Here is an 11,739-nt window from a genome sequence, read left to right on the forward strand (position 1 = left end):
GGGTTGAATTAACTAATAGATTCATTTGAGGTTGGTACTTAATTAAGTCTGAGATTAGATTATACGACCGAATTAGATTTGCATTTGCATTTGCTCTACAGTTGTTCGACTGTCTATTATTGGTGCCTGCCTTTTGCCTATCACATCGCCATCTTCTCATCATCATATGAATGAGCTGTTCCTGTCAACTCACTCACATCATCACATATATATAATTAACAACAATCCCCTGCCTTAATTATAGCATGTAATTTTTTGACACACTTGAACTAATCAGTATTGAAAGGAAATTAAAGATCAAAACCCTACGTAAAGTATATTATGCAGGAGATATATATATATATATATATACAGAGATTTTCAGGTGCAGACGTCCGCACCGTAAAACGGTGAGGATTTCCGTCCGTTCGTCACCGTACGGCACCGGCGAGGGCGCGCATCCACCCCAGCGGACTCCAGCAGTTTCTCCGACCACTTTTCATCCCCGGCGAGTTCGCCGAATTGCAGTTTTCCGGCTAGATCACCCAAAACATCAAACAAGTCAATCTGGCCGAAAAACTGCAATTCGGCGGACTCGTCGGGGATGGAAAGTGGTCGGGGAAGCTGCTGGAGTCCGCTGGGGTGGAAGCGCGCTCTCACCGGCGCCGTACGGTGACGAACGGACAGACGTCCGCACAGTAAAGCGGTGCAGATGTCCGCACAGTAAAGCGGTGCAGATGTCCGCACATGAGAATCTCTGTATATATATACACACGATCGTTATCAGGTGCGGACGTCCGCACGGTTTTTAAAGTGCGGACGTCGTGCGGAAGTCCCTCCTTTCGTCACCGTACGACATTGGCGAGGGCGCGCCTCCACCCTAGTAGACTCCAGCAGCTTCCCCGACCATTTTTCATCCTCGACGAGTCCGCCGAATTCCAGTTTTCCGGCCAGATTGACTTTGTTTGAAGTTTTGAGTGATCTGGCCGAAAAACTGGAATTCGGCGGACTCGCCGAGGAGGAAAAGTGGTCGGGAAAGCTGCTAGAGTCCGCTGGGGTGGAGGCGCGTCCTCGCCGACGCCGTACGGTGGTGAACGGAGAGAAATCCGTACCTTAAAACAGTACGGATGTCCGTATCAGAAACGGACTGTATATACACAATTTCGAGTTCCTAATTTTACACCGTAACAAATTCAGACCCCTATGTCGTTATTCTTAATACAATTAGATACAAACACAAATAATATCAACCCAGCTAATTCGAAGCATACGGGGAAGTTTAATATACAACCAATCAAACTATTTGCGCGCAGGGCATCCAAAGAGATATATAATATGCACCATGGTTTTGGCTGAGATTCCAAACCAACAAGCTGTGCGTGGAAAGATATTGTCCACACTAAGTTTTATTAGTGGTACCTATCTGGGATAATTAGTCCCCACCCAGCTGCTTAGCACAACGTGATTACCAAACCACAGTAAACACAATTATCATTTGCTTTATTAGCTAGCTAGAAAGCTAAGCAAATTATTCCACTTTTGTTTGCCTCTAATTACAATTATGATGTTAAAGATCGGTTGAGGAGTCGCAAGCAAAGTGAGTCATGAATAAAAGTTCTGTCTTTTTGTTTAAGGGTAAATATCATATTTAGATGGAGGTTTCAATCGCACAGTTACGAGCACTAAGCTAGAATTGAGCTTATTTGTCTACATTGTTTGGAATAATAAATATTGATTGTCTGATTAAGTTAAGCTTTTTAAGAGTCGGATTTGATAGATGTCAAGAGAGAATGAGGATTAGCGTAATCACAAAGACTCAAAGTTTTGAATAATTTAAAGGAAACGTATCTCGTTTTCTTCTGTCCTTATGCCATGGAACGAATCAACTTCTCATCTTCAATCTAATTTAATTCCAATATATAATCTTGCATATTATTGTTGATTGGTATGAATCTGTTGGTACATGGAGCTTTTCCTTTCTGGAGCAACTTTGTATGTGTGTGAATATAGGTTTCCAGAACGAACGTTTCATTTTATAATTCAGAAATTAACAGTAAACTATCTAATAATTTGTTTTGACAGTCAAAAGCTTACTTTAATTAGACACCTGATTTAAGTATTATTACATACGTAAGTGATTGCTAGGTAATTAATCTGCTTATATTTCTGCCACGGAAAAAAGTCTTAGTAATTCACTAAAACTGCATACACAAAACCAAAACCAAAAAACCAAAAAAACAAAAGCAATGGAGTATAGGCAGATCTAAATCTAATCTAAATGTACAAAATTCTAGCTAGGGTATACTGAAGTCAAGTGATATGATCCTGAATAGCAGTAAGCCGCCTAATGTCTGTAGCAAGTTCTTATTTAAGAAAAGGGTAGCTCCAATCAAAACTAAATTACCATTTGCTGAGTACCGTAACAGCAGACAAGACAACTTACAGTAAATATTAATTATAATGTATGTAACTGTGTAGGTAAATAGGGTTTTGGGGTACGTAGCAGGGCTATAACTAGGGCTAGTAGTTGTTTGATCGATCACTTCAGAAGAAAATATATACCAGTAGGCTGAAGACCTACCAAAAAACATGAACAGAATGGTGACACAGTATTTCAAACAGAAGCAGTGAAACAACTGTAGAATTTAGTAAATAAATAAACAGTGCATGAAAGAAATTGAATAGATATATTTGACAAAAGAAGCTAGCTAGAACTAGAACTAGAACTAAAACTTCATCAGGCTCCCCGAAACAATTAGAGATTACAATTTACTTTGCGGTGTGTGCTCAAGCCTCAAGCTAATGTAACAAAAAAAAAAACAACTCTTGAAAGTTATACCTGGGAGCTACAGAACACTGGAAACCATGGTAACGAGTGTTGGTTAATGACAGACAGGAGGAGAGTATCGGGCGGAGGGTTCTCTCAAACAGAGAGAGAGAGAGAGAGAGAGAGAGAGAGAGAGAGAGAGTATATCAGAGAGCTAGGTGGGTGGGTGCATGATGGGGGGGGGGGGGCCGTGACAAACGCTGTCGTTTGGGGAGAAAGGCGCGCGAGAACAGCGCGGGAGTTGTTTCCCGATGCAGTAGTGTATCGGAGACATGATAACAGCTCTGCCAGTGTCCCACTTTCCCTTCTCAGCTACTCCACGTCTCCACCATTCCATCCATCCATCAGCTATTTTTCATTTCCTATTTTCCTTTTCTTATATATAAATTCCTCTCTCTAGCTCTTCCAGTTTTAATTTATAATTTATTGAGAAGAGAAAAGAACTAGTTTTCTCTGTCAACTTTCTGATACGTCTGCGACCCACCCAGCACTCCCCATCATATCAAACGTTAACTCTACTGATGCTGACCACCATATCTCAGACTGCCATCTCTTCCGATCTGACCTCATGAAATATACATATATGCAGACAGCAATGGGGTAAAAGTAATGCTACTCTTAACCCTCCGGTATTTCAACTTGTGTTAAGGTGACCTATTATTGGAGGTAAAAAAACATGTTAAACACTATTACAATTTTCGCTCCACTCATATCTAGCTCATGAACAGAATGGTGTTGAAATAGTTTCAAGATAATCTCCATGCTATTACATTCCAAAAATATCCTTTCGAAATATGAATTTGCATATGCTCATGAGTAAAATTGTCAGGTGCCAACTAGCTTGTTTTAGGCTTTGAAACAGCCTACCTAGCTCAGATTTGATCAAATTTACTCGTAATACTCTAAGATTCGATCAAAATTACTCGTAATACTCTTTTTCTTTTTCGACAAGTTGTCAAATGGATTATGAAGTAATCGAATGACGTTACCCTAGCATGATTCTTGTTTTGGTTTCATCAAGAACATTATAAGTAGCTGGTTCACATAGAATTTGCGTGATTGGACCACAAGTAACTCAGTGTGACACCAAGGAAACAAGCATGGTGTTGTTGGCCAAGATCATGTTGGGGCATAAGAACAACGGTGAATGTGCACCACGGAAAGGCTTGCTGTGCACCCATGTGGGATATGGGTCCTGAGTGACCAGGTAATTAGGGACAGGGATGGGACTGTGTTTGGGGTCCTTCAGCATAATCATACCAATGGAGAGAAAAAAAAGAGAAGAAAAGGGAAAAAAAAAAGAAGAAGAAAAGGAAACTCTTAAGTCTCCAACTACAACAAGTAGTCATAATCATAGCCCTCATAGTCTGGTAGTACTACCAGTAGCAGATGGTGGGTGTCTATCAGATCGATGTGATTGAGAGGGGCCATTTCTTTCCTAAAAGGTATATTGGGTTCGGACCCTTGATGATAATTTGGAATCCCAAATCATTGTAGGGATCAGTCTTTTGATCGTGCATAGTAACATACCATGTTTAATGTAATCTGTTTGATGTTGATCTGACTCTTATATTTTGTATGTATTTGTGGATGTATCATATCCTTATTTCAGTGATCAGAAATTACAAACCCATATACATGAAATGGAGCATTGAAAAGAATGGCAGACAAGTTTAAGAATGTGGAAGAGAAGCAGCAGAGTTAAAGAGCAATGGAAACCTCAAATGGGGAGTCATCACCCTTGTCAACAACGAATGTCTTTAGAACTTTCTTGGTGACGGTAGCGATCTCTATACTGTATGTTCCATGGAAGCCTCTAAACTTGAACTGTCCCTGTTCGTCAATGTGTCCATGAGCATGAGACAGCCACTCTTGCTTGAGTTGCAAGTAACGCTTTCCGGCTTCGTTGATATCCCCTTCGGCATTCACTAGATGTGAATTTTCACGGCTCATGAACAGCTCCCAGAAACCCCACAGGACAATGCCTTCTACTGAGGGATTGGCAAATGCTTCTCTAAGCATCACTTCCAAGTCATCTGCACGAACATATTCGTTGCTCGATGACACATCAAGTTCTGTGAACCAAATTGGAAGGCCAAGGATACCCAACTTATCAAGAGCAGAACAAACAATTGGACCTACTGGACTATCAATATGTCCTTGAATTCCAATCCCACCAACAGGGGCACCTTCTTGTTGCAAATCAAGGATCTGCTCAATGTACTTTTCTGGTGCTGATCTGGTATCACATCCATCCTCGACATGATAATCATTCACAAATAGGAGTGCAGATGGATCCAACTGGTTTGCCATCTTGAACATGTTGGCTCGGATATCTTTACCCAATTTGTCTTGATAGAATGAACCATGCAGCATCTCATTATTGACATCATAGTGCTTGAACTTCCCTTTGTAGCGGGTGAGAAGGTCTGTTACTCGATTTTGGACAGCAGTTGCCAAGTCATTTTGGCTCAATGAACGGATCCATTGCTGCACCGTGTCCACCACTTCCCAGTAGATACAATGGCCACGCATATCTATGCTGTGACTCATGCACAAGTCCACCATCTCATCGGCATCCTTGTAATTGAAGTTTCCCTTTTGAGGTTCAGTCCAATACCACTTCAATTCATTTCCAAATACAGACCAGTTGAAGTTTTTCACAAAGAAGTCAACAAAATCTTCATTGTCTATGTTTGTTCTGCTTATGCATGTCCCAAATGGAAAACTGCTTTGTGATTGTTTAATTTTCACGCAGCTGCCAAATGCGCTGCTCGAGTCTAATCCTGAAAATTTCAGGATAACATCACGCTTACGGATCTGCATTGAAACAAACAATTGATAGATCAGAAGAAGCCAAGGAAAACCCAATCTGAATCGTATATATATAGTGAGACAAGTTTAATGATGCTTATACAAATGTCATGTTGTCAGTACTTAATTGCTGCCTACAAAGCAAATTAGCTAACAACCCATATACCTTCTCAGTCTGCCTCTTCAAGTGTCTAAATCTTGCTTGTCTGTCAACAGGAAATATCTGAAGTCCAGCAACCATTAAGTCTACACCTGAAGCAGGACCCTGGATATACACCATAACTTTGGATGGCTGCTTCTCAATTCTAAAGGAACCACCAATTTCATGCCATCTGTTGTCACCCACCTCAGCTTGGCCTCCGTTCACCCACTGATTGTCCACACTGAGTGCAATGTTCACATTTTGTGGACCAGTTGCTCCAGAACCAATCCGAACCCAAGCAGATACTTGATATGTCAAGAAGAGTTTCAATTTGTCACCGATCATCTGAGCAGGACCCATCCAAGTCTGTGTGCGCTTGGTTACAAGGATGTAGCGACCACTTAAAGGTTCATGAGCACCAAGGCTATCTCTTGCCATTGGAGGAAGTATATGCGGTGAACCAGTTCCCACACTCAAGGTGCAATTACCAAGAGGAAACCACCCATTGGTGCCATTACTTAGATTACTGTTCTCAATAATATTTACTCCAAAAGCAGGATTCTACAAAAACAAAAACACATATTTAACGTTTATGTACCAAGTATTCAGCTCCAAGAAAACATGCTTAGACAATTGTAGACAGAAAAAATTTAATTATTCCACTAACCTCAATATCAGGTGGAGAAGACGGAGGGGCTTTCTCTGCGTGCTTGACAACAAAACTATTGACAAGAATATCAGTTCCTGCTGGTGGACCTTCTAAATAAACGACTACTTTGGATGGGGATCCGTTTAAAAGGAATTTCCCCTTCAACTGCGCCCAATCCTTGTCTGTTGCCTGTACACTTTAGATCAAACCAACTTCCAGTAAGGGAAGGGATATATTTTGTGATCTAACTAGTGTACTGTAATTTGACATAGTAATAAAATACAATTCTATAGTTATTGAAGAGACAAATATATCAAAATCTGATAGGAAAGAGATATAGAGAAAGTCAGTTACTTAGAAATGCCGATATACTGTTCACGACCATTCGGTGACTGCACCCATAAGGTAGCCCGTACATCAGAACTAGTGACATTGTTTCCAAATATCCGGACAACAGCAGTAGCCTCATAAGCTAGCTTTCGCTGCACTCTACCAGTAATATCCTGCTGAATGCCATTCCAGCTCTGTGTTCGTTGTGTTGCAGCAGCAAAAACTTTTCCAGATTGAGGGACAATTTTCCCATCTCCCATCGAGTCGTGTAGAACAACTTGGCAGCCTCTTCCAGTCCAATTAGTCAAGCCATCCTCGAAGTTTGGGTTTAGAACTATGTCTTGATCTCCAGCAATGGCAATTCCGTGCTGGATATGAGGATAATTTAGAAACGATAATAATTAATCATTAACAAGTAGAATTTATATACGAGGAGAGGCAGAAGAAAATAACTTTTGCTTATCAATAGAACTAACATTAGCTGTGTACTTCTTGCTTATAGCTACACGTCTACTCTTATATCATGATACAATAGACCAAAGTCATTCAAAGGGAAACAAAAAGGAATTAGAATGAGTACCCGCCGTTCCTTTGGACTGGAACAAGTGATGACTACAGATTGTATAAGCAAGTCAATACCAGGAGAAGGCCCTTCCAAGTAAAACACAACCTTATCAGGCATTGTTGACAGCGTAAATTTGCCTTCCAACTTTTCCCATTTCCCATTCGATACAGAACTTCTGCAGGGGTAATTGCAACTATTAAAAACAAGTTCTTTCTTTCATAAAGAACACAAAAATCCAACTAATAGAAACAAAGAAAACACATTTACCTCCCCACCAATGAATACTTAGTTTCTGAACCTTGGCATTCCATTTTCACTGTTGCCAGGACATCCACACATCCCTCAAGAGGTCCTGAGACCCCAACAGAAGCCGAAACCAAGTAAGTGGAACCAGGGGACACTCTCCCAGTGATATCCTGCTCCAATCCTTGCCAGCATTCTTTCCGATTGGTGACAACCGCGTAATTGCCACCCGAATTTGCTTGTGGGTGGCCAGAATCAGCTGAAACTACATAGCCCTCACAGCAATTGGGGTGCCATGAGTGCAGCCCTCCACAGAAATCATGGTTCACAATGATATTGGTACCACGAATACTAGAATTTACCATATCTTGATTCACACTCTGCACAAGTTTAATCATGGATAATTAAACTCAAGTTTGATGCTTTCTTAAACCCCTCATTATCATTTCAAGCTATCAAAACCCCAACAAGCAAAAACAAAAATCAAACACATCCGATTCTGCAATATAAAATAGAAAGTAAACCCAATGCCAAAGAAAGAACCAACCTTTGTACCGTCGGCGGCATTTTCAGTCTTTTGATTCTCCATGTCTCCTTCGGATCTCTGTCCCAACACCAACACCAAAACCCACAAAAACCAAATGAAAATGTGTTCTGATTAATCAAATAAATAGCGACTACATTTTGCTCAATAACATAGAAAAAGAGAAGCCAATGAGTACCTGAGGATGGTTTTGGTTTTGCTTATGCTTAAAACGATTGCAGCACAAGGCTAAGAGCCTCCTCATTTATAGACACTACCATATACACAAGCACTGGCAACACTTAAAACCCCAACTGAATTTTACGGGTGAAGTACACGAAAAGCGCGGGGCCAACCAACTAACCAATCAGCCTCTCTCAAACTCTTTTAACATCCTTAAAAGCAACTAACGACTCTCTTTCCCAATATGATCAGAATGTTTGTGTTCCTGGTTTTCTGGGGAAGTGGGAAGGACAAAGCTCCAAGCTTTGTGTTTGGGTTTTGCTTTGTTTTGCAGATTGGTAATGCTTGAATTGGAATGGACGCTCTACAAGTTTTGTTTATGATTCCTTGCTTGATAGACTTTGATTGCAATACAGATGATGTTATTGGATCCATGGGAATTAGGTGAGACTGGGCTTTCATAGGTTCAGGTTACCTAGTATTTATATGGAACGTACCCAACTTTGAATTTTGTCCCAAGAACCAACGAGTCAAAGAACAGAGCTCTGCATCTAACCTTGCCGGTAGATTTCGTGGCAGAGTTGTATCAGTAATGAGACCGTTCTGACCTTTTGGGCTTGTTCTCTCTCTTTCAGAAACCAATGTTCTCTGAAGGATGTGAGCCCAAATTTCTTTTTCTTCTTTTGGTGAGAAGGTTGAGCCCGGTTAAATAGCCCAATTGTTATTTTCTGATTTTCTTTTTTTCATTTCCTCGACTTGAACGAATGATTTGAATTTTAGACCTCTAGTATAGAAAACTTGACTAAATTCCAACCGGCGATATTGATGCTATTCATCGTGAAATTTTGAACCACTTTCATGTAAGAAAGGTAAAATAAGTCTAACCTACTTTACATTAACGCAATAGAGGTCACACGACAATAGTTATAGAGTAACACGTGCTTGCCATACCGTGCAACCCTGGGGGATGACCCTGCAGCCTCATGTGGCTAACCTTGATTGTCTTTTGCAAAGTTTACCGAATAATGATAGAATTCATTGTAAATGTTAAATAGGTGGTGTAAGATTTTGATAGTAGGAGGCTTTTGATGACTAAAAGTTACAAGTAAGAACCTCCACACTAATCCTTTGCTTTATATTTGGAATTAATATATGATTTTGTTCCATACAACAGTGACATGGACTAAACACGAGGCCCTAAAACACGGCCCGATGAGATTTGTCTTCTATAATTCTATAAACCCCACTAAATCACAATTATATGGTAAACTTGACTATCTTAAGTTGCAACTTGCACCAAAAGGGATGGGATTAAGGAAATGATTATCCACTTATGCAAGTTAACATCACTAGTTCCAAAAGCATGACCTTTTGCATATATTCAATGGAAATAACAATGGGTAGTGCTCCTTTAACCATTTTAGAGGTAATTAAATCACTTTAATCCATATAACTTCTCAATATTATAAACCTATTTGCTATTTTTTTATTACCTTTATTCCAAACAAATCAGGTGGTCGCAAATGCTATATGGACAAGACCTCCCATGGTTTTAGGCATTTTGTTGAATGTATGTAACGAGGGATGATCCAAGGTTGACTTAAAGATACTTTCTGAAAATTCGTAAGCAATGAACACAATAACTCGAAATTGAAATACAAGATTTGGTTGATATTATTAAAAACCGAATTTTTTTTATAGAAAATGACATCCCACTACCATAGATAGTTGTAAAACACAGAAAAACCAACATTCAACAAATTTAAACAAATAAGGACATAAGCCCAAGCCCACAAGGCATAGTCCCACGCCTTGTCAGCAATTTTTAAGTTAAAATACCTAAAAAACCAATCTTTTCTAAAAAAAACTACAAAACTGTCCTGACTAAAAATATCTTCTCTCTCTGATCTGTTATACTCTCTCTCTCTCTCTGCACACCACACAACGTCGATCGAATCCGCCGTAATTGCTAGATCGACCTCATCGATCGTCTCCGCCGCCTGCTAGATCGACTCAGCCACCTGCACCTCGCCGATCGACTCCGCCGCTGCTAGATCGACGCCGCTGTTATGAGCTAGGGTTCCGATTGGGACGATATTCCCGATTCGTGTCCTCAGGTGAGATTGGGAATTGACATGTTGATAAGGAATGCGAATTCGTTCCGATCTTGAAGCTAGGGAACTAATCAAAGCTCAGAGAAATGGGCGTGGACTCCTCGATGGCGCCGGAGGCCGATCACGATCCGGCTGTACAGAACCAGAGCACGACGGCGGTGGATGGGGGAGAACAGCTAGGAGAACAACAGCCTCAGTCTCCGGCTTCCCCGGCGGCGCAACAGCTTCAGTCTCCGGCGTCGCCGCAGCAGACTCCGGTGGCCGGACCGAGGCATGCCCCGACGTACTCGGTGGTCAATGCGATTTTAGAGAAGAAGGAGGATGGGCCGGGGCTGAGGTGTGGCCACACGTTGACTGCGGTCGCCGCTGTTGGCGAGGAGGGCAGTCCTGGATACATTGGACCCCGGCTGATTCTGTTCGGCGGTGCCACCGCCCTTTAGGGCAATTCTGCGGCTTATGGGACTCCATCGTCAGCTGGAAGTGCCGGAATAAGTATGTTGTTATCTTATTGATGACTTTCATTTCTTTTGTAGTATGGAAACACTAGGTGGGGATTCGAATCGGAGAGAGAGGTAGGGAGAGAGAGAAATGGTGTTGGCTTTAAGTGTGATTAGTGTTGTATACCTCATTGTGCATAAAGATTAGATTGGACGACTAGGCAGTAGCAGGAAGATTTGACGACCAGTGTAGTAACATGAAGATTGGACGACCAGACAGTATAGTAGCAGGAAGATTGGATGACAAGACAGTAACAATAAGATTTGACGACCAGTGTAGTAGCAGGAAGATTGGATGACCAGACAGTGTAGTAGCCGGAAGATTGGACGACCACACAATGTAGTAGCATGAAGATTAGACGTCCATGTAGTAGCAAAACATGCGACTATATTAGCTGAGTCACTGAAACCTGCTACTGCACTTACTGAAGCTGCTACTACACTAGCTGAACCATTTAAACCCTGCTACTACATCTGTTAGAATTGTAGCTTTCCAGCAAAACATGCTACTACATTAGCTGTGCCATTGAAAATCTGGTACTGCACTTACTGAAGCTGCTACTACACTAACTGAACCATTAAAACTCTGCTACTACATCTGTTAGAATTGTAGCTTTCCAGCAAAACATACTACTACATTAGCTAAGCCACTGAAAACCTGCTACTACTTCTACTGAGATGTTAACCTCTGCTACTACTTTTTACTAGAATGTTAATCTCTGCTACTACTTCTACTGGAATTAACTGCTACTACACTAAGTTATTGAAAACCTGCTACTGTACCATTTACTGAAAAATCTCAAAATGAGAGACTTTTCTCTTCTAAAAGCATATTTAATTAGTATAGGGTTAGTTTGGTAAATTAAAACATAA

At 40.9% G+C, this 11,739-nt stretch overlaps 2 protein-coding genes across 2 annotated transcripts; one reads left to right on the forward strand and one right to left on the reverse strand.

The window, feature by feature from the left end:
- Positions 1-4,389: 4,389 nt before the first annotated feature.
- LOC101304164 lies at positions 4,390-8,337 on the reverse strand. Its single transcript, XM_004292735.1, has 8 exons — positions 8,272-8,337; positions 8,097-8,153; positions 7,574-7,929; positions 7,322-7,481; positions 6,766-7,109; positions 6,430-6,607; positions 5,787-6,323; positions 4,390-5,626 (listed from the first exon to the last, which is right to left on the reverse strand). Exons 1-8 carry the CDS (start codon positions 8,335-8,337, stop codon positions 4,508-4,510), a joined length of 2,817 nt encoding a protein of 938 aa, XP_004292783.1. The 3' UTR covers positions 4,390-4,507.
- A 2,118-nt stretch (positions 8,338-10,455) lies between these two features.
- On the forward strand, positions 10,456-10,809 carry LOC101304452 (serine/threonine-protein phosphatase BSL3-like). The gene has a single exon (XM_004292736.1). It carries the CDS (start codon positions 10,456-10,458, stop codon positions 10,807-10,809), a length of 354 nt encoding a protein of 117 aa, XP_004292784.1.
- The last annotated feature ends 930 nt before the right edge of the window (positions 10,810-11,739 follow it).

The sequence above is a fragment of the Fragaria vesca genome, linkage group LG2, assembly GCF_000184155.1.
Source record: "Fragaria vesca subsp. vesca linkage group LG2, FraVesHawaii_1.0, whole genome shotgun sequence".
Classification (NCBI taxonomy): Eukaryota; Viridiplantae; Streptophyta; class Magnoliopsida; order Rosales; family Rosaceae; genus Fragaria; species Fragaria vesca.

Excerpts from the sequence above, each read along its gene's own strand:
- LOC101304164 (XM_004292735.1), bottom strand. The coding sequence starts at position 8,337 with ATGAGGAGGCTCTTAGCCTTGTGCTGCAATCGTTTTAAGCATAAGCAA. Across the intron at positions 7,930-8,096 it reads ATGCCGCCGACGGTACAAAG|AGTGTGAATCAAGATATGGT; the intron begins GTTGGTTCTTTC and ends AAACTTGTGCAG. Across the intron at positions 6,324-6,429 it reads CTTCTCCACCTGATATTGAG|AATCCTGCTTTTGGAGTAAA; the intron begins GTTAGTGGAATA and ends TTGTTTTTGTAG.
- LOC101304452 (XM_004292736.1), top strand. The coding sequence starts at position 10,456 with ATGGGCGTGGACTCCTCGATGGCGCCGGAGGCCGATCACGATCCGGCT.